The sequence below is a fragment of the Trichosurus vulpecula genome, chromosome 6, assembly GCF_011100635.1.
Source record: "Trichosurus vulpecula isolate mTriVul1 chromosome 6, mTriVul1.pri, whole genome shotgun sequence".
NCBI lineage: Eukaryota > Metazoa > Chordata > Mammalia > Diprotodontia > Phalangeridae > Trichosurus > Trichosurus vulpecula.
Genome location: NC_050578.1, coordinates 260,932,426 through 260,956,445, shown reverse-complemented (window position 1 = coordinate 260,956,445; position 24,020 = coordinate 260,932,426). Strand labels below are relative to the sequence as shown.

Sequence of the window (24,020 nt, the reverse complement as noted above, 5' to 3'; positions counted from 1 at the left end):
ATGTTGTCATCTTCTCTGTCTGTCTTCCACACAGAAAAACATATAATCAAACATGCAAAAACAAATTAATCATAAAGAAGCTATGATGCAATATACAATAATAAAAAAAAATAAAACTTAGAATCCAAGAGAATTTGGTGCCTTCCTATCCCAATATAAGCATTAAAAGTAAATTTACCTCCTTAAGTGAACTGATGATTGGGCCTTTTTTTTAAGTATAATTTTTAAACCAATGTTAATTCTAATCAACCAAAATCAGTTTCCATGGCCTTCAGACTTATTTGCATTAATACCTCAAGTGACCTTTGATTTCATTTTGTTTATATAGCTATTCCCTACTCTGGAAAATTTGCAAATTTTTCACTGTATAGTAGAAATTAATAATAAATAATAAATAAATAATAATAAATTAATAACTACAGTGTTTCCTTACCCAGTGACTTTCTGACAAAAATTCCCTTAGTACCAACCTGTACTACTCAGCAAAGCTTTGCTAAACATCTTAAGCCCTTACGATGTAAAATTATGCTAGACTGTTTAACCTTTTGGCAAAGTCTTCAAGAAAGCTGACTTTACCACATTGTCAATAAATGAAGAAGAAGGTTGAATGGAAAAAGTTGTGAATATAGACTTTCATATATAATTAGATAAGGAGACATTCATAGCAAACATTCTTGTAGATGACTGAATCGGTAAGGCAAGATTCATGATCTTTAGGATGACCATTAACATGCCTGTAGGGTTCAGAATCATGAAGTATGAAAAATTCTCTAGGTAGAAGTCAGTATAACATTTATTTAGACACCAGAGGATCCAATACCAAGACCAACAACCCCAATTTGATACAGCGGTTATTATATTCCAAAACCAGTAAGCCCACCTCACTGTAGCATCAAGGAAATTATAACACAATATTATAGCAAGGAACCAAGTCATCCTGTAACCTTCCCCCATGCTACAGCCTTCCTGTAAACATTTACTCATGAATCCTAACTATCTGCTCGCCTGTGTCCTCTTCACAGTTCTGAAAGCCCTTGCACTTCTCAGAGTCCTTGCAATCTCCTGCATTCTCTGGATTTTTGGTTCTCCAGTTTCTCAGTGCTGTAGATTCTCAGCTCTTTGATCTCTCCAATTCTCTTGTCTGCACTCTATGCTCTGCAGTCTCTCTCAAAGCTGGCTCTCTCTCAATCTCTGTTTTCTTAATGTCTGCCCTCTTGATGTCTGCTGTCTCAATGTCTTCCCGATGTCTGCTTCTCAATTCTGCTTCTCTCACACTCTGGGCTCGCTTTATATACAGTTGTAGCTGGCATCTGATTGGCTAGAACTCAGGTCTCTGATTGGCCCAATTCTTGCCAATCTGATTAGGTAGAATTAAGTGCATGGTACAATTGGGTCTGGTCTTAGCACCTCTCCTTAGGACCCTGAGTTCTTCACACCTCTCATAACCTAATTAGCAAACTGGTGTAGGCCCTGGGGCCTCAAGCCTAGTTAGTGAAAGGGTGTGGGCCTAGGGCTTAGCACCTAGTAAGTAAAGGGTATAAGTAAAGGCCCTATTGAATGGGAAGTGAATATTTTTATTCACATCAACACCACAATGGCAGCTGTCAACAAACAATCCAAAGAAGAATTCTGCTCAATATAGTTGAAATGTATATATAGCTAAATGCTGATTCCTGAAGAGGGTTGGTATGGAGAAAGTCCTAGAAAGGCCAGTTAGCTTGGAAATAACATACTGGTTGCAACTGGTCACAACTGGCTTTATCCAAATGAAAGAGACTTGTGACTGATTAAGATTTTGTTTATTGGGCCAGCCTGCTGCAGCTGCCTCAGGGATCTGTGGCCTGGGACTGGTCTCATCTCATTCTCAGCTTGCTGGAGCCACTGCCCCATGAACCCCCTCCTTCACCCCCCCGACCCTGTCCCACTCCTCTCTTCTCCCTTATATACTTCCTGCATCATCTGGGATGTTTGGACTAATTTTTCAGGGTGAGGAGAGGACAGGCACTGAGGGGGAGGTTTGCTACTGAGGAAGAGCTGCCGCGAGGAGCTCAAGATGATAGAGGCACTGGTAACAACTGAAACTGAGAAACTGCTGCACCAGCAGGAGTCCAGATGTCCACCAAAGGTCTGTGGCTTGAGACTAATTGAATCTGCTCATGATAATGGTCTTTGGATGACAGCAAGACTGAGGAACTTCGAAGTGAAAGAACTTCTTAGCCTAACTCAGTTCTTTGGTTTTGACATAGAGACTTTTTCTCTAGCTATGAATTTACTGGACAGATTTCCATCCAAAATGAAGGTACAGCCCAAATATCTTGGATGTGTGGGATTAAGTTGCTTCTATCTGGCTGTGAAATCAACAGAAGAGAGAAATGTCCCATTAGCCACTGATCTGATACAAATAAGCCAATATGAATTCACAGTCTCTGACCTGATGAGAATGGAAAAGATTGTGTTAGAGAAGGTGTGTTGGAAAGTCAAAACTACTACTGCCTTTCAGTTTCTACAGCTCTATTATTCACTCATTCATGAAAACTTACCATTTGAAAGGAGAAAGAACCTAAGTTTTGAAAGACTGGAATCTCAGCTTAAGGCATGCCACTGTAGGATTATGTTTTCTAAAGCAAAGTCTTCTGTATTGGCATTGTCTATAATTGCACTGGAGATTCAAGCACAGAAATTTATAGAATTGACAGAAGGAGTAGAATGACTTCAGAAACATTCCAAGATAAATTGCAGGGATCTGACCTTCTGGCAGGAACTTGTAGCAAAGCGCCTAACTGAATACTCATCAAACAAGTGTTCTAAACCAAATGTTCAGAAGTTGAAGTTGATTGTATCTGGACATAGTGCATGTCAATTGAAGCATAGTTATTACAAAATCACTCATCTTCCAACAGTCCCTGAAACTGGGTTGTAATAGGATTCTTGTGGTGAAGAAATTCAACTGTTTTGAAGGCTAATTTCACATCAGAACTGTGGAATCCAATATTAGAAGGGATTTAAGCTGTGAAGCCTGAAACATAGCAACTAGGTTAGAATTGATGTTTTCAGACTTGAGAGGAAAACAGGCTATAGTTGGAAATTGATTATATGTGCTGCATTTGGAAAAGTGTTCGAGACTACATTATGATCTTTTTTGAAGCATGTTTATAAAAACTAAAACTCAAATATGAAACCCTAACATAGAATAAGGATGGGAGATTATACTGTGGACTGACAGTTAATATTGATCCAATCTAGTAGTGTCTGGATCAGTATACTGATTATAGGTAGTATTGATGTCAAAGTGTGATTGATTTTAATTGATGTTATTTGAACTGTGATGCAAGTTCATATCAAAACAGATCAACTTCAGAAAAATGGTATGATGCACTTTAGTATAGTCAGGGTTACTAGTCTTTGAGGCAGTATAAACAACTTTGTTAGAGCCTTATACTGCTAGATAATCCAATAATTTTAAAGATTTATTTTTGTTTGGCATAGTTTTCATTTAAATTTAATTATAAAATTCTATTAAAGTTGTAGACAGACATGTTAAATTTTTTTTTAATGCAATTTATTTATTTAACATATTTGGTTTTCAGCATTGATTTTCACAACAGTTTGAATTACAAATTTTCTCCCCATTTCTGCCCTCCCCCCCCACTCCAAGATGGCGTATATTCTGGTTGCCCTGTTCCCCAGTCAGCCCTCCCCTCTATCACCCCCCTCCCCTCTCATCCCCTTTTCCCTTCCTTTCTTGTAGGGCAAGATAAATTTCTACGCCCCATTGCCTGTGTATCTTATTTTTTAGTTGCATACAAAAAGTTTTTTTGTTTTTGAACATCTGATTTTAAAACTTTGAGTTCCAAATTCCCTTCCCTCTTCCCTTCCCACCCACCCTCCCTAAGAAGTTGAGCAATTCAACCTAGGCCACACATGTATTATTATGTATAACCCTTCCACAGTATTCATGTTGTGAAAGGCTAACTACATTTTGCTCCTTCCCAACCCATCCCGCTTTATTGAATTTTCTTCCTTGACCCTGTCCCCTTTCCAAAGTGTTTGTTTTGATTACCTCCACCCCCATCTGCCCTCCACTCCATCATCCCCCTGCCTTTTATTTTTTTTTTTTTATCTTCCTCCCTCTTCTTTCCTGTGGGGTAAGATACCCAACTGAGTATGTATGGTATTCCCCCTCAGGCCAAATCTGATGAGAGCAAGGTTCACTCATTCCCCCCTCACCTGCCCACTCCCCTCCTCTCCTAGAACTGCTTCCTCTTGCCACCTTTATGGGAGATAATCCACCCCATTCTATCTCTCCCTATCTCCCTCTCTCAATAAGTTACTCTCTCATCCCTTAATTTCATTTTATTTCTTTTAGCTATCTTCCCTTCATCCTCAACTCACCCTGTGTCTGCTCTCTTTCTTTTACATATATATATATACACATACATACATATACACATAGATACATGCATACATACACATTCACTTATATATATATACATAAACATATATATATGCATATATATATATGCATATTCCCTTCAACTACCCTAATACTGAGGTCTCATGAATCATACTCATCATCTTTCCATGTAGGAATGTAAACAAAACAGTTCAACTTTAGTAAGTCCCTTGCAATTTCCGTTTCTTGATTACCTTTTCATGCTTCTCTTCATTCTTGTGTTTGAAAGTCAAATTTTCTATTCAGTTCTGGTCTTTTCACTGAGAAAGCTTGAAAGTCCTCCATTTTATTGAAAGTCCATATTTTGCCTTGGAACATGATACTCAGTTTTGCTGGGTAGGTGATTCTAGGTTTTAATCCTAGCTCCATTGACCTCCGGAATATCGCATTCCAAGCCCTTCGATCTCTTAATGTAGAAGCTGCCAGGTCTTGGGTTATTCTGATTGGGTTTCCACAATATTCAAATTGTTTCTTTCTGGCTGCTTGCAGTATTTTCTCCTTGATCTGGGAGTTCTGGAATTTGGCAACAATATTCCTAGGAGATTTCTTTTTAGGATCTATTTGCGGAGGCGATCGATGGATTCTTTCAATTTCTATTTTGCCCTGTGGCTCTAGAATATCAGGGCAGTTCTCCTTGATAATTTCCTGAAAGATGGTATCTAGGCTCTTTTTTTGATCATGGCTTTCAGGTAGTCCAATAATTTTTAAATTATCTCTCCTGGATCTATTTTCCAGGTCAGTGGTTTTTCCAAGGAGATATTTCACATTGTCTTCCATTTTTTCATTCCTCTGGTTCTGTTTTATAATATCCTGATTTCTCATAAAGTCACTAGCTTCCACTTGCTCCAATCTAATTTTTAAAGTAGTATTATCTTCAGTGGTCTTTTGGACCTCCTTTTCCATTTGGCTAATTCTGCCTTTCAAGGAATTCTTCTCATTGGCTTTTTGGAGCTCTTTTGCCATTTGAGTTAGTCTATTTTGTAAGGTGTTGTTTTCTTCAGTGTATTTTTCAGTATTTTTTTGGGTCTCCTTTAGCAAGTCATTGACTTGTTTTTCATGGCTTTCTCGCATCCTTCTTATTTCTCTTCCCAATTTTTCCTCTACTTCTCTAACTTGCTTTTCCAAATCCTTTTTGAGTTCTTCTATGGTCTGGGGCCAGTTCATGTTTTTCTTGGAGGCTTTGGTTGTAGGCTCTATGATTTTGCTGTCTTCTTTAGGCTGTATGTTTTGGTCTTCTTTGTCACCAAAGAAAGAATCCAAAGTCTGAGACTGAATCTGGGCGCGTTTTCGCGTCCTGGCCATATTCCCAACCAACTAACTTGACCCTTGAGTTTTTCAGTGGGGTATGACTGCTTGTAGATTACAGAGTTCTATGTTCTACGTTTGGGGGGGAGGTGCCAGCTCTGTCAGAGCCGCACTCCTCCTTCCCCAAGGACCCCCAGTCCAGACTGGGCTCAGATCTTCGGCAGGCTGTGCACCCCTGCTGTGATCCGCCACTTAATTCCCCCCACCAGGTGGGCCTGGAGCCGGAAGTAACAACAGCTGTAGCTGCCCCACCTCCGCTGCCCCCGGGGCTGGAAGCCGAACCTCGAACTCCTTCCACTCCCGCAGCTTTTCCCACTAACCTTCTCCGCAGTCTTTGGTGTTTGTGGGTCGAGGGGTCTGGTAACTGCTCACGTACTCAGGGCGCTAGGGCCCCCTCCGCCCGGCTTCCGGTCTGGATCGTCCACGCCGCTCAGGCTGGGCTCTGCTCCACTCCGTTCCCAGCTCCCAGCTCCCAGCTCCCAGCTCCCAGCTCCGTGTGGAATAGAGCTCACCCAGAGACCATCCGGGCTGTCCTGGGCTGGAGCCCTGCTTCCCTCTGCTGTTCTGTGGGTTCTGCCGTTCTAGAATTGGTTCAGAGCCATTTTTATAGGTTTTTGGAGGGACTCGGGTACGGAGCTCACTCTAGTCCGTGCTTACCAGCCGCCATCTTGGCTCCGCCCCCCAGACATGTTAAATTTAAGTGATCTTCAACATTATCCTAGGGAACAAGTGATACGGTATACAAAGTTTTATACAGAATGATTTTTATCTCAATATCTAGTCCCTTAGAAAACAAATAAATTTCTCTTTATTACAAGCAACTCTTGTAGTCTTGCAAACCTGAAACCTCAGCTGTGCCCTTCTAAAGCAATATATGCTAATGCTAACACTTCAGAGCTTTTAAATAAGGATTACTATTGGTATGAAACTGGACCATTAGTATAGAGCTTTGTATTTAAAAGCAGTACATATGGGTGTGCTATTGTCACAGTGCTCCTGTAACAATTCAACTTAGAGACTAAAGTGAGTTGTCTATCCAGATTCAAGTAAGCAGCAATTTGAATGACTAATTATGTGGCAGGTGGAGTACTTAAGGCTAGTTGTAGGTTAATGAATCTAAATTGACATATAGGGTTGGGAAAGCATATAGTTAATCAGTGCATTATATAGTTTAATTTCCATAATAGCTATAACTAGTTCAAATTTCCCTTTGATATCATGTTGTGGGAAAAAAATCTTCCCTTTAAAGATAAACCAAAGAACCACAGTATTTCTCATGTCTTATGCTTCATTTTGTAAAGCCTTTGCACATGCACTCTTCAGTTACTCCTAAACACCTGATTCATTGAAGAATTTCCTTTCTAATTCCTCAATGCAAACTTAAGTTGGCTGAAGTAACCTAAAAAAAGTACCATTATGTTCTGGTACTAAGAAAGTGACCTTTCAATAAAACTATTGAAATACAAAAAAACAAAAGATTTTGTTTATTCACATTAGAAATTGCATCCTCAGAGAAAGATCAAAATCAATTCAATGAAGTTGAATTGGCTTTGAAGAGAGGGCTAGATTCAAATGCATATGGGGTGGACCCAAATGGCACTGTGAAAGAATGGAACTACTGGAGCTCTGTCACAAATTCTGTCAGATACATCTAAAAAGTGAATCTGAGCATATTTGAGAGATTTAGAACCCACTAGTAGACTGAGAGGGGTAGGAGCACCCAGCACACAGAATGGCATCAGACCAAACCTACCCGGAACAGCACAGGAATCCAGCCAGCACTTGGGTCTGGGAGGTCACTGGTTGAGCACAACACTGGAGCAGGAACAGGACCATGGCGGAAGTACTGGCTACAGTGCAATTGAGCCCCAGGCCTCTCAGTCCAGGACAGGAGTCTGTTGGAGCACACAGCCTGTGCCCATGGGAGCAGCTACCACAGATGCCAGCAACCCACAGTCTAAAGGTTTGAAACTTACATTCTTGAATTTCCTGGAGCCATGATGTGCAGGTAAAATGGCTTTCCTCCCTCTCTTGAATAAACTGAGAGAATAATACTTCAAGAGAAACAGAAGAGCCAGAAGCCAGGCTTCAGTAGCAAGAGAAGTGGGGGAGAGGGGCCTTCCTGTGGTGGTGGGAGGAGACTGGTGCAGGAAGGGAGGTATCTCAGCAGCCCTCACCTCAGCAGAAGGAGGGTAACTGAGCCCTAGGGGGTGGAGCTAACAAATATCAATGCCAGGACACCAGATGTGCCTTTGCATAGTCGGGGGAAGTGGCAGACACCAACACAGGCATGAGCTGAGACTACCCCTCCTATAGAACAGTCCTGGGGAAAAGGAGACCCCCAGCAGCCAGACCACCCCTTCCCCACACCTCACAAAACCAGAGGCCATAGCACATAAAGCTAGATCCCAACACAAGAAACTTGGGACAGAGCCCCCTGAGCCACGGAAGCAGAGATCCACTTTAGAAACCAGGAGGAAAAAATAAACACCATGAGAAAAAACACTAAAAAGCTAAAGAGGATTGATTTGTATTATGGAGACAGGGAACACCAAAATACCAATTCAGAAGAGGAAAGCATGGACACTACACCTACATCTGAAACCTCAAAAGGGAAAGTGAACTGGTCTCCCACCAAAAAGCATTCCTGGAAGATCTCAAGGAGGACTTTAAAAACCAAATTAGAGAGGTAAAAGAAAAAATGGAAAAAAAAATATCAATGAGAAAAACAAATATCTAAAAGGTAAAATGGGTGAAATGGTTAAGGACTATCAGAATATAAATGGAGAAAATGTCTCATTGAAAAGTAAAATCAACCAAATGGAAAAAAAAAAGATAGAGAAGTTAAAGGAAGAAAACAAAACATTTAAAATTAGAATTGGGCAAGTAGAAGCTAATGACTTTATGGGACATCAAAAATCAGTCAAACAATATCTAAAGAATGAAAAAATAGAAGAAAACATGAAAGATCTGATTGGAAAAAACAACTGACCTGTAAAGTAGATCCAGGAGAGAAAATCTAAGAATTATTGGAATACCTGAAAGCCATAATGAAATAAAAGAGCCTGGACAGTATCTTCCATTAAATCCTTAAGAAAAAATTGCCCAGAGGTCCTAGAACCAGAGGAAAAATTATCATAAAAAGAATCTATCGATCAACCCCTGGAAAAAATCCCAAACTGAAAGCTCCAAGACATATTATAGCCAAATTCCAGAACTTCCAGGTCAAAGAGAAAATACTGCAAGCAGCTAGAAAGAAACAATTCAAATATGGAATTTAGACTCAGGATCATGCAGGATCTTTCAGCTTCTACATTAGATGACTGGAGAAATTGAAATGTGATATTGTGAAAGGCAAAGGAGCTTGGACTACAACCAAGGATAACTACTCAGCAAAACTAGGCAAGAAGAGGGACATTCAATGAAATAAGGGAATTCCAGACCTTCCTGATGAAAAGGCCAGAGCTCAGTGGCAAATTTAATCTCCAAATACAAAACTCAAGAGATACATAAAAAAGGCAAAATGGGGGAAAAACCATAGTTAATCAATAAGGCTAAATAGTTACATCCTTATATAGCATTATTTTGTTTGATATATGTTACATATATGTGTATTATATATATATATATATGTCAATCTTGAGAAAAGTATACTTATGACAATTAAAAGGGATATTCATAGACTGTGGGTAGCTGTATAAAATTACCGATATAATGATAAAAATATAATTAAGAGATATACAGGGATAGTACTGGGAGAAGAGGTAAAGAGGGAGTAGAAAAGGGTAAATTACACCAAATGAAGAGGCACAAAAACATATTGTAGTAGAGGGAAAGAAGGGAGCAAGAAGAGCAGTATTTGAGCTTCACTATCATTGGATTTGGATCAAGACAGGAATAACATACACTGATAAGTATAGAAATGTAACTTGTCCTACAGGAAGTAGGAGGGGAAAAGGGAAAAAAGGTGGGGGGGGGCTGGTCAGAAGGTAGGGGAGAAGTGGCAAGGGGAAAAGAGTAAGATAAGGGAGGGGAATCAAGAGGCAAGGTAAACTAAAGAAGGCAGCAGTCAAAAGCAAAACTCTGTTGAGGAGGAGAAGGGGAAAGGGAGAAATAAAAGCATAAAGGAGGGTGAAATAGGATGGAGGAAAAGGCACAGATAGTAATCATAACTGTGAATGTGAATGGGGTGAAGTCTCCCATAAAACAGAAGGAGATATCTGACTGGATTAAAAACCATAATTCTACATTATGCTGTTTATAAGAAACACATTTGGGGGGCAGATTCAATATGGTGGCTAGAAAGCAGGGACCTGCATGAGCTCTGCCCCAGGTCCCTCCAAACACTTATAAAAATGGTACTGAACAAATTCTAGAACTGCAGAACTCATGAAATAGTAGAGGGAAGCAGGCTTCCAGCCCAGGACAGCCTGGAGGGTCTCGGGGTAAGGGTTATACATGGAACTGGCAGCAGAGCAGAGCAGAGTCCAGCTTGAGCCACTCCTGGACCAACCAGACTGGGAACCAGGAGGAACAGGCCCTAGCACCCTGAATCGGTGAGTTGTGGCAGTTACCAGACTTATCAACCCACAAACACCAAAGACAACAGAGAAGGTTAGTGGGAAAAGCTGCTGAGCCAGAGTGAAAGGAGTTCATGGTTTGGCCACTGCCCCGGGGGCAGTGGAGGTGATGAGGCTCTGAGGCTGCTTACTGAGATATACTGCAGTTGCTTCTGGCCCCAGGCCCTACTGTTAGGAGGAAATAAATAGCAGATCTGAGTAGGAGTGTAGAGGCAGCTTAGACGTGAGTCCCGTCTGAGTTGGCAGTTGTTGGGGGAGGCAGAGTGCTGGTGTGGCAGAACTTGCTGGGTACAAATAGCTCTGAAAACAACAGTGCAGCCTCTCAAGCTTGGGACAAAGTACTCTCTAGTCTACAAGCAGTCATACCCCAACAAAAAACTCAAGGGTCAAGTAAGTTTGCTGGCAACATGGCCAGGCAGAGAAACAGACTCAGATTCAGACTCAGACTTTGGAATCTTTCTTTGGTGACAAAGAAGAACAAAACATACAGTCAGAAGAAGTCAACAAAGTCCAAAAGCCTACATCAAAAGACTCCAAAACAAACATGAACTGGCCTCAGGCCATGGAAGAGCTCAAAAAGCATTTGGAAAACCAAGTTAGAGAAGTAGAGGAAAAATTAGGAAGAGAAATGAGAGTGATGTGGGAAAACTATGAAAAACAAGTCAAAGACTGGCTAAAGGAGACTGAAAAAAATACTGAAGAAATTAATACCTTAAAAACAGACTAACTCAAGTGGCCAAAGAACTCCAAAAAGCAAATGAGGAGAAGAATGCCTTGAAAGGCAGAATTAGCCAAATGGAAAAGGAGGTCCAAAAGACTACTGAAGACAATACTACCATAAAAATTAGACTGTAGCAAGTGGAAGCTAATGACTACATGAGAACCAAAGGAATGAGAAATGGAAGACAATGTGAAATATCTCATATGAAAAATCACTGACCTGGAAAATAGATCCAGGAGATATAATTTAAAAATTATTGGACTACATGAAACTCATGATCAAAAAGAGGGCCTAGATATCATCTTTCAAGAAATTATCAAGGAGAACTGCCCTGATATTATAGAGCCAGAGGGTAAAATAGAAATTGAAAGAATCCACAGATCACCTTCTCTAAAAGATCCCATAAAGACATTGTCCCCAAATTCCAGAGCTCCCAGATTAAGGAGCAAATATTGCAAGCAACTGGAAAGAAACAATTTGAGCATTGTGGAAACACAATCAGAATAACACAAGATCTAGCAGCTTCTATATTAAGGGATAAAAGGGCTTGGAATATGATATTCTGGAGGTCAATGGAGCTAGGATTAAAACTAAGAAACACATACCCAGCAAGACTGAGTATCATGCTCCAAGGCAAAATATGGATTTTCAACAACATAGAGGACTTTCAAGCTTTCTCAACAAAAAGACCAGGGCCGAATAGAAAATTTGACTTTCAAACACAAGAATCAAGAGAAGCGTGAAAAGGTAAACTAGAAAGAGAAATCATAAGGGACTTACTAAAGTTGAACTGTTTTGTTTACATTCCTACATGGAAAGATGATGTCTGTAATTCATGTGTATAATTCATAAGACCTTAGTATTGGGGTACCTGAAGGAAATTATATATATAGACAGAGGGCACAAGGTGAGTTGAATATAAAGGGATGAAAAAATCAAAATAAGGGATGATAGAGGAATATATTGAGAGAGGGAAAAAGGGAGAAATAGAACGGTGAAAATTATCTCACATAAAAGTGTCAAGAAAAAGCAGTCCTCTTGGGAGAGTAGATGGGGCAGTTGAGGTGGAATGAGTGAATCATGCTCTCATCAGATTTGACCTGAGGAGGGAATAACATACACATTCAGTTGGGTATCTTACCCCACATGATAGAAGGAGGAAGCAGATAAAAAAGGGGGGATGATGGAAAGGAGGGCAGATATGTGAAGGAGGTAATCAAAAGCAAACACTGCTGCAAAGGGACAGAATAGAGGGAGAAAACTGGATAAAGGGGGAAAGGATAGGAAGCAGCAAAATATAGTTATTCTTTCACAACATGAGTATTGTAGAAGGGTTTTGCTTAATGACACACACAGGGCCTATGTTTCATTTCTCATCTTCTTAGGGAGGGTGGGTGGGGAGGGAAGAAGGGAGAGAATTTGGAACTCAAGGTTTTAAAATCAGATGTTCAAAAAAAATTTTGCATGCAATTAGGAAGTAATATATACAGGCAATTGGGCATAAAAATCTATCTTGCCATACAAAAAAGTAAGGGGAAAGAGGATGAGGGGAGTGGGTGACAGAAGGGAGGGTTGACTGGGGAACAGGGCAATCAGAATATGTGCCATCTTGGAGTGGGAAGAGGGTAGAGATGGGGAGAAAATTTGTAATTCAAACTCTTGTGAAAGTTAATGCTGAAAATTAAAAATTTTAAATAAATAAATAACAAGAAAAAATAAACCAAAAAAAACAAAAATTAGGAGAGAAGCAGAAAATTGGGAGAAAATCTTTACAACTAATGTCTCTGATAAAGGCTTCATCTCTAAAATATACAGGGAAGTGAACCAAATTCATAAGAACACAAGTCATTCCCCAATTGAGAAAAATGTCAAGGGATATGAACTGAACAGGCAGTTCTCAGAGGAAGAAATTGTAGACATCTATAGGCATATGAAAAGTGCTCTGAATCACTACTAATTACAGAAAACCAAATCAAAACAATTCTTAGGTACCACATCTTTCCTGTCAGATTAGCTAAAATGACAAAACAGGAAAATGATAAATGCTGGAGTGGATGTGGGAAAATTGGAACACTGTTACATGGTTGGTAGGGTTGTGAACTGTTCCAGCCATACTGAAGAGCAATTTGGAACTATGCCCAAAGAGTTATAAAAACGTTCATACCCTTTGACCCAGCAATATCACTTTTAGTGTTGTATCCCAAAGAGATCACACAAGTTGGAAAAGGACCCATATCTACAAAAATATTTATAGATGTTCCTTTTGTAGTAGCAAAGAATTGGAAACCAAGGGGATGCCCATTAGTTTGGGAATGGCTGAACAAGTTGTGGTATATGAAGGTAATTGAATACTATTGTCCTGTAAGAAATGGGAAAGGTACGGACTTCATAATAACCTGGGAAAACCAATATGATAAATGCTGAATGAGTGGAGCAGAACTAGTGGAACGTTAAACACAACCACAGATATGTGGATTCTGTGATGACTAAGCTTGATAGACCTTGCTCTTCTTAGAAATACAAGGTTCAAAGAAAACTCCAAAGGACTCATGAAGGGGAGAGCTATCTACATCCAGAGAAAGAACTATGGAAACTGAATGAAGATTGAGGCAAACTGTTTCCTTTCCTTTTTCTTTCCTTTTTTTTTTTTTGTTTTTTGGGGAGTTTTGTTTCTTCTTTCACATGATTCATTCCATTCATCATAATTCTTCTTTACACTTGACTATTCTCTACATAAGTTCAATGCAAAGTTATATGTAGAAGTCATGTTGGATTCCATACCATTTTGGGGAAGGATGAGTGAAGGGGGGAAGAAAATCTGGAACTCAAAGTCATGTGGTATTGAGTGTTGTAAACTGAAAATAAATATCTTAATAAAATAAAGTAAAAAAATAGATTCAAATGCAGACATGTTAAAACCTATGGTAGTTACTCTGCTCAAAACACCAACAATAAATACATTATCACCATTATTAGGTAGCATTTACATATATCTTTAAGGTTGAAAACTTTTTAGGGATATTATCTCCTTTGATTGTCACAAGAACTGTGGGAGTTATGTGTTAATATTACCTCTATTTTATACATTGAAAAACTGTAGCAAATAGTGGTTAAGTTAGTCACCAAAGACCATGCATCTAAAAAAATAACTGAATCTAGATTTGTACTCAGTTCTTCCTGACAGCAGATCTAATGCTCTATCCACTCTACCAATTAGTGTCCTGTAGGTTTACAGAAACATTCATTTAGGTGGTATCTGTAACGTCAATAAGAAATTCTTAGCCTAAGATAAAAGAAAAAAAAAGCAAAATATTAATCACCATATGTCTGAGATTGTCTTCTTTTCCAATCAGTCCAAATATCCTTCTCTGAAGGGTTCTCTAGTACTGCATATAATTAATCACTGATAAAATGAATAACTTAAAAAATAACAAACTAGAAGATCAACATGATGTGATACCAGAGAATACAGATTGTGTTTTTAAAGCAGAAAAAAATTAGGGTAATTGATACTTTGAATTAAACAGTGGGTCATAGTTTCCTGGATTTTAAATCTCCTGAATACAGCACTTCCAAATCCTTTCTTTAGAACATCAGTGCTCAGGTTGGAGACATACTTTGAATCATAGGGCTTTATCTCTTCTTTCTCTCCTTTAATCTGCAGGCAGGCTCAGAGTTAAAAAACAGGGAAAAAAATTTGCTATTGTTGATAGAGACATATTACCTTTATGGATGATTCTTTTTGTGAAAACTCCCAGTCTCTCTTTTATATATTTCTCCTCTAAATGGAAAAATACATTTAATGTGCTCTTCGGGCACTTCTAGGACTTGGTGATGCAATGACCACAAAGGACCCTAGAAAATTCATAATCGCTCTTGTCAGGAATTTTGCCAAAGTGGTAGCAAAATTGTTTTTTCCTCTTGTAAACACTGATATTCATAAAAAATAGATCTTATCTTTGCCCCTAAGAAAAAAGTTTCAGTGACTCTCTTTAGTCTTAAGGCAAAACATAAACTTCTCTGACATGTAAATCCTTTCACAATTTGGCTATGTCTTGGTTTTCCAGACTGATAGAGCATTTCTCCTCTTCTCTCTCAAGTTAGAAATCCTTTAGACATCTAAAAGATATCCATATCTGAAAGGAAATTCATCTTTTCACTGTAACCTCTTCTTTCTCTGAACTTTCCTACTGCTACTGAGGAGTAGGAATCATGCTGCCAGTCACTCAGATTCATAATGCATATATTATAATTGATTCTTCAGTCTCTCATCCTTTATACTCAACCTCTTATGAAGGTTTGGTTATTTTACTTTCATTATATGATATCTGTATCTATATCAGAGACCCTCATCCCCTCATGCATGGACTATTACCGTAGTTTACTGGTTGGCATCCTTGCCACAAATATCTCTTAACCACAGTCCACCCTTCACTCACCTGTCAAATGGATGTTCCTACAGTCAGGACTGATCAAGTCACCCCTTCCCTTGCTCAATAAACTTCAGCTTGTTCCGGTCACTTCTAGAATTTAATACAATATACTAAGTTTGCTGTTCATAGGAGATATGAATTCTAAGAGAGCAAGCTTAGGAGGGCTATTAGTCTAGGCATCAATTAAGGGTTCTGAAGAGTATGGAGATGGCAGATGGAATGGCACTCAAAGGGAATCACTTGGCCAGTTTGGCTGGAATGTAGAGAGTTTACTATATTTGACCTAAAAAATTGAACTGGATAGGATGGATGAATGATGAATGAGTAAGCAATCATTTAACAAGCATTTTTATATTTCAGAAACCAAAATGAATGCTGTAAGTATAAATACAAAGAGGAATATAATCCTTTTCCTCAAAGGGCTTATGTTCTAAAAGGGGAAGAAATCATAATGGGGAGAGCTATAGGCAGGCAGAGATGTTTTGGGCTGGGATTTTAAAAAGTCAGTAGGTGGAGTCATAGGGCAAATGATGTAATTGTATTGCCAGCAAGGTCAGTGCTATTGTGATTTCTGATCTCAGAATTAGGTGGAGAAATGATCTAGGGAAAGGGTGGAAAGGAAGATTGCACACATGCCATATGGCATGGATATAGCTTGATGGAAGTGTGATTGGTGTGGGTTGGACTAAAAGTGACTAGACAACTGTTACTCTGGGAAAATCTGGGAGTTTCAGTGAATTGTAAGGTCAAGATGAGTCAGAAGGATAGTATGCAAGTAAAAGAAGTGTATCCATCCAAAGAACCATAGAACCCATGGAGAGGATCTTATGTAATAAACACATTGATACACAAACATATATGATACAATATACACATATGTACTGTACATACACAAATGTTTAAATGTATGTATACATCCACATATACTGCAACTGAACAAGGGGAAAGCAGAGACCATTATTCCATATCACTTGCCATTTATCAAGTCATCAATAAATAAATAGGGATAGAGATAGAAAAGATCAAGAGAGATCTTGAACCAGAACTTAAGATTAGTATTGAGTTAGAACCAGACTGAAGAAATAGTAGAATAAGCTGAATATCATCTGGTAAGTTACCCAGTGCTTTTAACTATCCTAAGGCTTTTTGCTGATCAAGCAAAGTATCCTTTTAATATTAATATTTATCCAATAATTATCCAGAACTATTAATCAACATGCATACAATATCACATGAAAAGAAACAAGAAAGAAAGTATTATACGTAAAAATCGAAAGATGCATGGTGGGTGGTACGTGTTACAAATATGAATTTCACATGATAAGTGAAGAAATGGAAAATGAAGCAAAGAGATGGATAACAATAAAAAAAAGAGCTTGACTGTTCATGAAAAAGGGACAGTAGATATAATTCACAATTATCATATGGATAAAGTCCACATATTAAAAAATAAGAGTAAAGTCTTCATTATGTTGAATGAATCATACATGAATCATTTACAAAATAACCTTCGAAAATAATAGCACAGAATAGTGTTGTGATTGGAATCATTTTCTTTGAAGATAAGACAATTTCATACAAAACCAAAAATATTATTGTTAGTATTGACATTTTAAAAGTAGCATTTAACTTAGTAAATTTCAGATCACACATACATTTCAGGTACTTATATCATTTAATATATTAAACACGTATATATATACATACATATATATATATATATATATATATATATATCATGTTTTCCCCAAAAGAAAATCATTATTCAAAACATATTAACTGTCCATGCATATGTTGCATAATGTTATAGCACCTGGTGTTAAGGTGTTATACAATAATATAGGTCAATATTATTCATGAAAATAGTAGAGCTGTATGTAGAACGTCTAGCAGAAATATTTTCATCAATAAAGACTACCTACATATTTATGTGTGATTATTCACTCTACTTACCTATAATCTATTATCTCTATCTCTCCATCTATTCTTTCCCAAAATACATACTAATCTTCCAGAAACAAATCACATGAATAATAAATCCTTATAAGTGAATGCATCCCCACTTGAGCAATATCATTCAACAATGGTTCAACGGAGCCATTTACCTTAAGCAACCCTCCTATTCGTACTGAACAGACAATTTTATGAAAATGCATGATGAGCTTAAAATAATTATTTCAGCCAAACAGCCCTGGGGGGAAGGTGTCAGGCAAGGGCCATTATACAGCTGATAAGAAAGAAAGTGATTTCCTTCTGTACTTATTTAGGAACCACTTTTTTAGCCTCAAGAAACCAACATCTCAGAATTAAATAGCCTTCCATTATTTCCTTACATGACTACTTGAGTGGTGTAATTGCCACCTAACCATTAAGTCGGTGATATATGGACATTAGCTAATATTATACTCATTATCACCAACTACCACCAGCAAAACCACCGTCATGTAATCAAGTCCCAGGTTTATTTATACACTGTGTGGACAGGAGAGAAAAACAACAAAAGATGAGAATTCCAGCTCTTGGGGTATCCAGATTTGGTAATCAAAGAAGGTCAGGGAAGGGCATTATGGAAACACTGAAGCATATTAAGGAAGCCTTTAAAAAAACAGCACCTATGAAATACCCATTTAGAAATGTTATGTTCTTCAGAAATATGCAACAGAGACTGACAAATACCAAGAGTACATTTGAGGTATCACTATTCTAGGGGAAGTATCTACTAGTATGAGATCAAATGAATTCTTGAGCACATTCACTCAGATGTAACTTTGATCGATAAAATGGTTAACATCAAACTTCTAATACATATTTACAACTGAAAAACTTATAATGTTCAAGCACTACTAAGCAGTTTTCCAAGTATAAAAACCTTGACAAAAGGATCAAAATTTTTTGCAAATCGTATAATTTACATAAACTTCCCTTTTGTCCTCATTGAATTTGGAGTTGTACTGAAGTTGATTTCATTGAGATGTTATTGTTTTTCTGCATCCATTATTTCTAATCACGTGCTCCATTAAAAGAGATAGCTTTTTACAAGTAAAAGGAATATATTGGTTAATGTCTTCTCATTATATGTCCTTGTCTCTAAAGAATCACATCTTATTGTAATGCATAAAGGTTCCCCAAGATTCATCTCTCCATTCTAACATAACACTTAATTCCAGGAGACTTTCAGCTGTTTCAAAAGACATAAGAATACAGAAACGAGCATGTGCAGGTGTATGCTCAAGCATGTGAGTGCATGCAAACACACACATGCACACACACACACACACACAAACACACACACACACTCACACCTTAAGAGATGTACATAAAAAAAAATCTTTGTGGCTCTCAAAAAGAGTAATTCAGAGACTCTAAATCAATTCTCAAAGAGCAAGACCAATAATGTTCTTAATCTGGCATTCACAGTCCTTCCTAACTAGGTTTGTGGATAGATTTTTGGGAGGATGTGACCTCAGAAAGAAAAAAAAAACATGATTATCTACTTTCACCAAAGTCTAAGTCTAATTATTTCTTTAAATTTTGTATGTATACATTGAATATTACTCAGAGAAGGGGATATAATGGTAATTATAGTGGGACATTTTTTTTTATTCTTTTCCCTTTTAGAATGCTAAAGTAATCAAATGGCTTAGATTAGGTCTTGTGACATGGGAAGCCCCAAACCCACACCCCTTTGCTTACTAGGTGTGAAGCCCTACACCCATACCCTTTTGTTGATTTGGTGTGGCCCTTTCAGGCCCTAAGAAGGCTATATAAACTCAGAGATTAGCATTTGTTTGGGCCTCTAAGTCACTTGAAGAGTGTTGTGTGAATTGACTAGACAAGATTCTGGGCAGCCATAGTTAAGAGCCCTCCCACCCCACCCCCCATGCCTGCCTCAGCTTAAAAACCCAGATGTTGGTGCTTCCCTGGTAACTATGTGCTGAGATATTGGACGGAAAGCTAGAAGCCTATCAACTGGCTTGTATTACTTGATTTGTTGATATTTTCTGTTGGTTATTTCCGTTTGTATTTGTTCTGAAGTTCAGGATGCCAGCTTTTTCCCCTGAACTAAGTGGATGACATACGTATGTTTAATTAAACTGAGATTGTTAACCCCTTAAAGTTGCTTTCCTTAGAAAAGCAAATCAAAGAACCTGTACTGGCAGTCCTTCTGTGTGCTGATGTTATTGGTCTTATACATCCACAGAAGCAGCAAGCAGCATGTTGTTATAGGGGACCACAAGCATCATCAGATTCTAAAATGGGGTTTATGATGGAAAAAGTTTTAAGAACCCTAAGTTGACATGTTAGCAATCTTGGGTCCTCCCAGATTATTTTCATTATCTTGCAGTTGTGCTTGGTATTTTGACCTCCACAGGATTCCTGAATTCTGGGACAGATGATCAGAAGCAAAATTATCTACAACACCAAGCATCCAGCAGTTTAGCCAGCATTATTTAAAAAAAAGATAAAATAAAGTATTTATATGTATGAGTGTGACTGATATTTGCAAAGTATGATGCATGGCAAAATAAAAAAAAATTGTTACTGCCTTTCCAGTGCTTATTATCTAGTTTTTTTTTATTTATTTCACAAATTTGGTAAACAAATACAACTGAATAGGTACTTGATTTAAATAATAAGAATTTACATTTATATAGTGCAAGGTTGTCAAAACACCTGACCATTAATGATAATGTATCTTCCCAATATTTATGTTTCCATTTGTCTCTATTTGCAATCAGAAAACAGGAACTTGTATTTCTCATATGAAATGATGGGAAAAGTTTACAAATCATGTATAGTCATTTTGGAAAAATCCTCAGATCTTAAGTATGTTTGCATTTTTTTTAAAGAATACTGCAACCCTCCAAAATTATTTATAAAAATTAGCACAGTTCTTCATATTTAGACTCATTTATAATCTGAAGCCACTTTTCTACCCCATAACTTCCTCATGGCATTTTTTACCTCTTCATTTCTTGCTGTGTAGATGAGTGGGTTTAACATAGGGGTGATAAGAGTGTAAAATACAGTTACAGTTTTATCTATGGAGAATGTAGTTACTGGTCGAAGGTACATGAACATACAGGGGAGAAAGAACAAGATTACCACAGTGATGTGGGAGCTACAAGTAGACAGAGCCTTTCGTTTCCCTGCAGAGCTGTAACTTCTCAGAGAACAAAGGATTATCACATAGGAGAACATCAAAACAACAAAGCAAATCATTGATATTAACCCTGCATTGGCGATAACCAACAGACCAATGAGGGAGGTGTCTGTGCAGGCAAGTTGAATCAAGGGAATAACGTCACACAAAAAGTGATCTATAACATTGGGGCCACAGAAAGGAAGCCAGACTATGGTGAAAATCTGTCCTATTGAATGCAGGAAGGCCACCATCCAAGCCAATCCAATGAGACAACAGCAAAGGCGGTGGTTCATTATTGTCGTGTAGTGCAGAGGTCTGCAGATGGCCACATACCTATCAAAGGCCATTAGTATTAGGAGGAAAATCTCACAAGTCCCAAGAAAATGCTCTAGAAAAAGTTGAGTCATGCATGCATTGAAGGAGATGGTTTTCTTCTCACGGAGCAGATCCACAAGCATTTTGGGGATCATTGATGATGGGTAGAAAGCATCTATCAGAGACAAGAATGCTAGAAAGAAGTACATTGGCGAGACCAGAGTCTGACTAGAAGCAATGGTGATCACAATGAGCATATTACTCAGGACAGTGATAATATAAATGATTAAAAATGGAGCAAATATGACTTTCTGCATCTCAGGATTCCTCATGAGACCCAATAGAACAAATTCGGTTACATTCCTATTTGCCATCTGACCTTTACACAGCCGGTGAATCCAGTTGTACATTGCCGTTATCTCAAGGATATATGAATGTTTCTAAATGTAGGCATCTTCCAATGATTTCAAGCATTCTGACTGTATTGTGAGATTCCTTTTCACAATATACCTATGAAATAGCCAAGAAGGAATATATTATAGAGCCTATTTCACATAAATGAATGAAAATCAATCCTCCAATAAACATTTATTAAAAAAAAACTACATGGTAGATATCAGGGACATAAAGATGGCCAAAATATTATCTGCCCTTGAAAAAATTGCATTCCATAAGGGAAGGTAACACATAAGTATACAAAAAATATTTAAATAATACATAAGAGCTAATTTTATACAAAAGGCACTAGCAGCTAGCTATGTAAAGGGTTGGAGATAGGAAACAGATTGTTTTGCCAATTTCCAACATATATACTATGACATGACAAGGAGGTGGGGTGTGAGTATGTGTGGCTTCACACACACATACACACATACATACATGTGCATGCATGTATTCATGTACATATTCTGAGAGAAAATCAGGGTCAAGTGACTTACCCAGGGTCACATGGCTAGTAAGTGCCAGCTGCCTGAGGTTGGATTTGAACTCAGGTCCTCCTGACTCCAGAGTTGGCTCTCTATCCACTGCCTCACCTAGGTGTCCTAAGGGTTTATATTTTATCAATTAAAAATACATATTTCACTTTAAGAAATTACCTCTAATATTTGGGAATAATGTTTCCTTTTTATAACAGAAGTCAATGAGAAAGTATTATTCTTTTTCTCAAAATGTGATTTATAAATAATCTTGCTAAACATCTTAATTTTGATGAAATGGGCATAGTTATGCTGAGGTATTTTACAGCAGATGTTTATGTAATACTCTCACTTCTAAGTAAATTTACTTTATTTTATATTTATCTTGATTTCTATCCATAGCCAGGGATCTCCTCAGCAAAGGATTTAAAAGACTGACTACAGGTTTATTATGCCCCAGTTCTGTCAACAGATTGCCCTGAGACAAAATGTTAATAGACATGGATATTCAGGAACTTATAGATTATTTGTCATTATGAAATATGATTCCTTATGCTTCTGTAAATTCTATCAAATAATTAGTCATCATTAAAATTTATTCTTCTGTAAATTCTACCAAGGCAATTAAGCATCATTAAAATTTAGGTTAGATCAATTGGTTGCCAATATATGGGGAGAGGTGCTTGAAAAGAAGCTTCTATCTATCTATGTATCTATCTATCTATGTATTTTTATCTATATCTATCTATTTTGGTATCTATCTATATCTATATCTATAGAAAGAGAGAAAGAGAGAGAGAGAGTAAATTGGAGTAAGTTGATAGCTCAATCATTATGGAAAGCAATTTTGAATTATACATCAAAGTTATTAAACTGCTCAAACATCTGTGTACTCAGATATACTACTATTAAGGCTGTAGTTCAAATAGATCAAAGAAAATTAGAAAGCAACCATCTAAATTCAAATAATTGTGGTACAGTTAAAAAAAGGAAAGTAAAGGTGTGCCCTCCTATTGAAGAAGGCTAACAATTTAAAGTTTATGCATTTAATGGGATATTATAGTGCCATAAAAGTGATGGAATGGATAATTTCAAAGCAAATTGGGAGAACTTCTCTTAAATGATGTAGAGTGAATTGAACAGAAAGAGGAAAAATATACACAATTTTAAAATGTGCACATTGTAGATGGGAAAAAAAGTGCTTTGAAAATAGTTTAGGATTTTCACCAATGCAATGATAAAATGTGATACGAGAAAGCTGAAGATGAAACATGCGAAATACCAGATAAATTATGAACTTAAAATTCTAGAGTCATGTATTTTTGGACATGGATAAGTTGGGAATTCATCTGAATTGGTTACAAATATTTATGGTGAGATTTATTTGCCAATTTATTGACTGGTGGTATTTTTATGTTTATATTTTTCAATATGGTGGATTTTGGGAATGACACTTTATAACTTCAGGTAAAATTAAATAAAGAATGGTGATTATAAAATATTAAATTCAATTTGTTTATTTCTTGGTTGTATATATAGCTAGTGAATCACAAGACAGAAACTTCCAACTGCCAGTTAGAAACCCCTTTCCACAGAATTAGCTAAAAGTATATGCAAATTAATGCTATTTATTCACAAGCCATGTATACGTAACAAAACAATTGAGTAATTGGGAAAAAAGGAAAACCAATCTACCAGCAATAGGACCATGTATTTAGACTTTAAGGCAATTTAGGGATCAATACTAGTCATCATGGAACACGACACACTTTATAATACTTTAAATTTTGCTACACATTTAATAGATATTTGGTAACCCTAAGAGTAGTTAACACAATATTGTTATCTCTGTTGTAGAAATGAGAAAACTGAGCCTCTAACTGAGCCTCTTGCCTATGGTAAGACATCAAAGGCAGAATGGTGATCCTTTGGTAACCACTTTAGTAGTGTATTATATTGGAAAATCCTATTGATGTAGGTTGTATGTAGGGTGTACTAGACGGGTTAGGGAGCTGCCCCAAAACTCACAAATTCTGTGATTCTATGTGTAATAATAATAAAAAAAGAAATCCTGGCATTGAACTCAGATCATAGGTCTTTTTTTTCTTTTCTTTTCTTTCTTTCTTTCTTTTTTTTTTTTTTTTTGATGA

General features: G+C 37.4%; 2 protein-coding genes across 2 annotated transcripts; one reads left to right on the top strand and one right to left on the bottom strand.

The window, feature by feature from the left end:
- The first annotated feature begins 2,053 nt into the window (after nucleotides 1-2,053).
- Nucleotides 2,054-2,730, top strand: LOC118854521 (cyclin-G1-like). Its single transcript, XM_036764887.1, has one exon. The coding sequence runs from the start codon at nucleotides 2,054-2,056 to the stop codon at nucleotides 2,708-2,710; it is 657 nt and encodes a 218-aa protein (XP_036620782.1). The 3' UTR covers nucleotides 2,711-2,730.
- A 17,670-nt stretch (nucleotides 2,731-20,400) lies between these two features.
- Nucleotides 20,401-21,327, bottom strand: LOC118854204 (olfactory receptor 4C3-like). The gene has a single exon (XM_036764549.1). It carries the CDS (start codon nucleotides 21,325-21,327, stop codon nucleotides 20,401-20,403), a length of 927 nt encoding a protein of 308 aa, XP_036620444.1.
- Nucleotides 21,328-24,020: the final 2,693 nt, after the last annotated feature.

Bases quoted from the DNA above. Each gene is read 5' to 3' on its own strand.
- LOC118854521 (XM_036764887.1), top strand. From the start codon at position 2,054: ATGATAGAGGCACTGGTAACAACTGAAACTGAGAAACTGCTGCACCAG.
- LOC118854204 (XM_036764549.1), bottom strand. From the start codon at position 21,327: ATGGCAAATAGGAATGTAACCGAATTTGTTCTATTGGGTCTCATGAGG.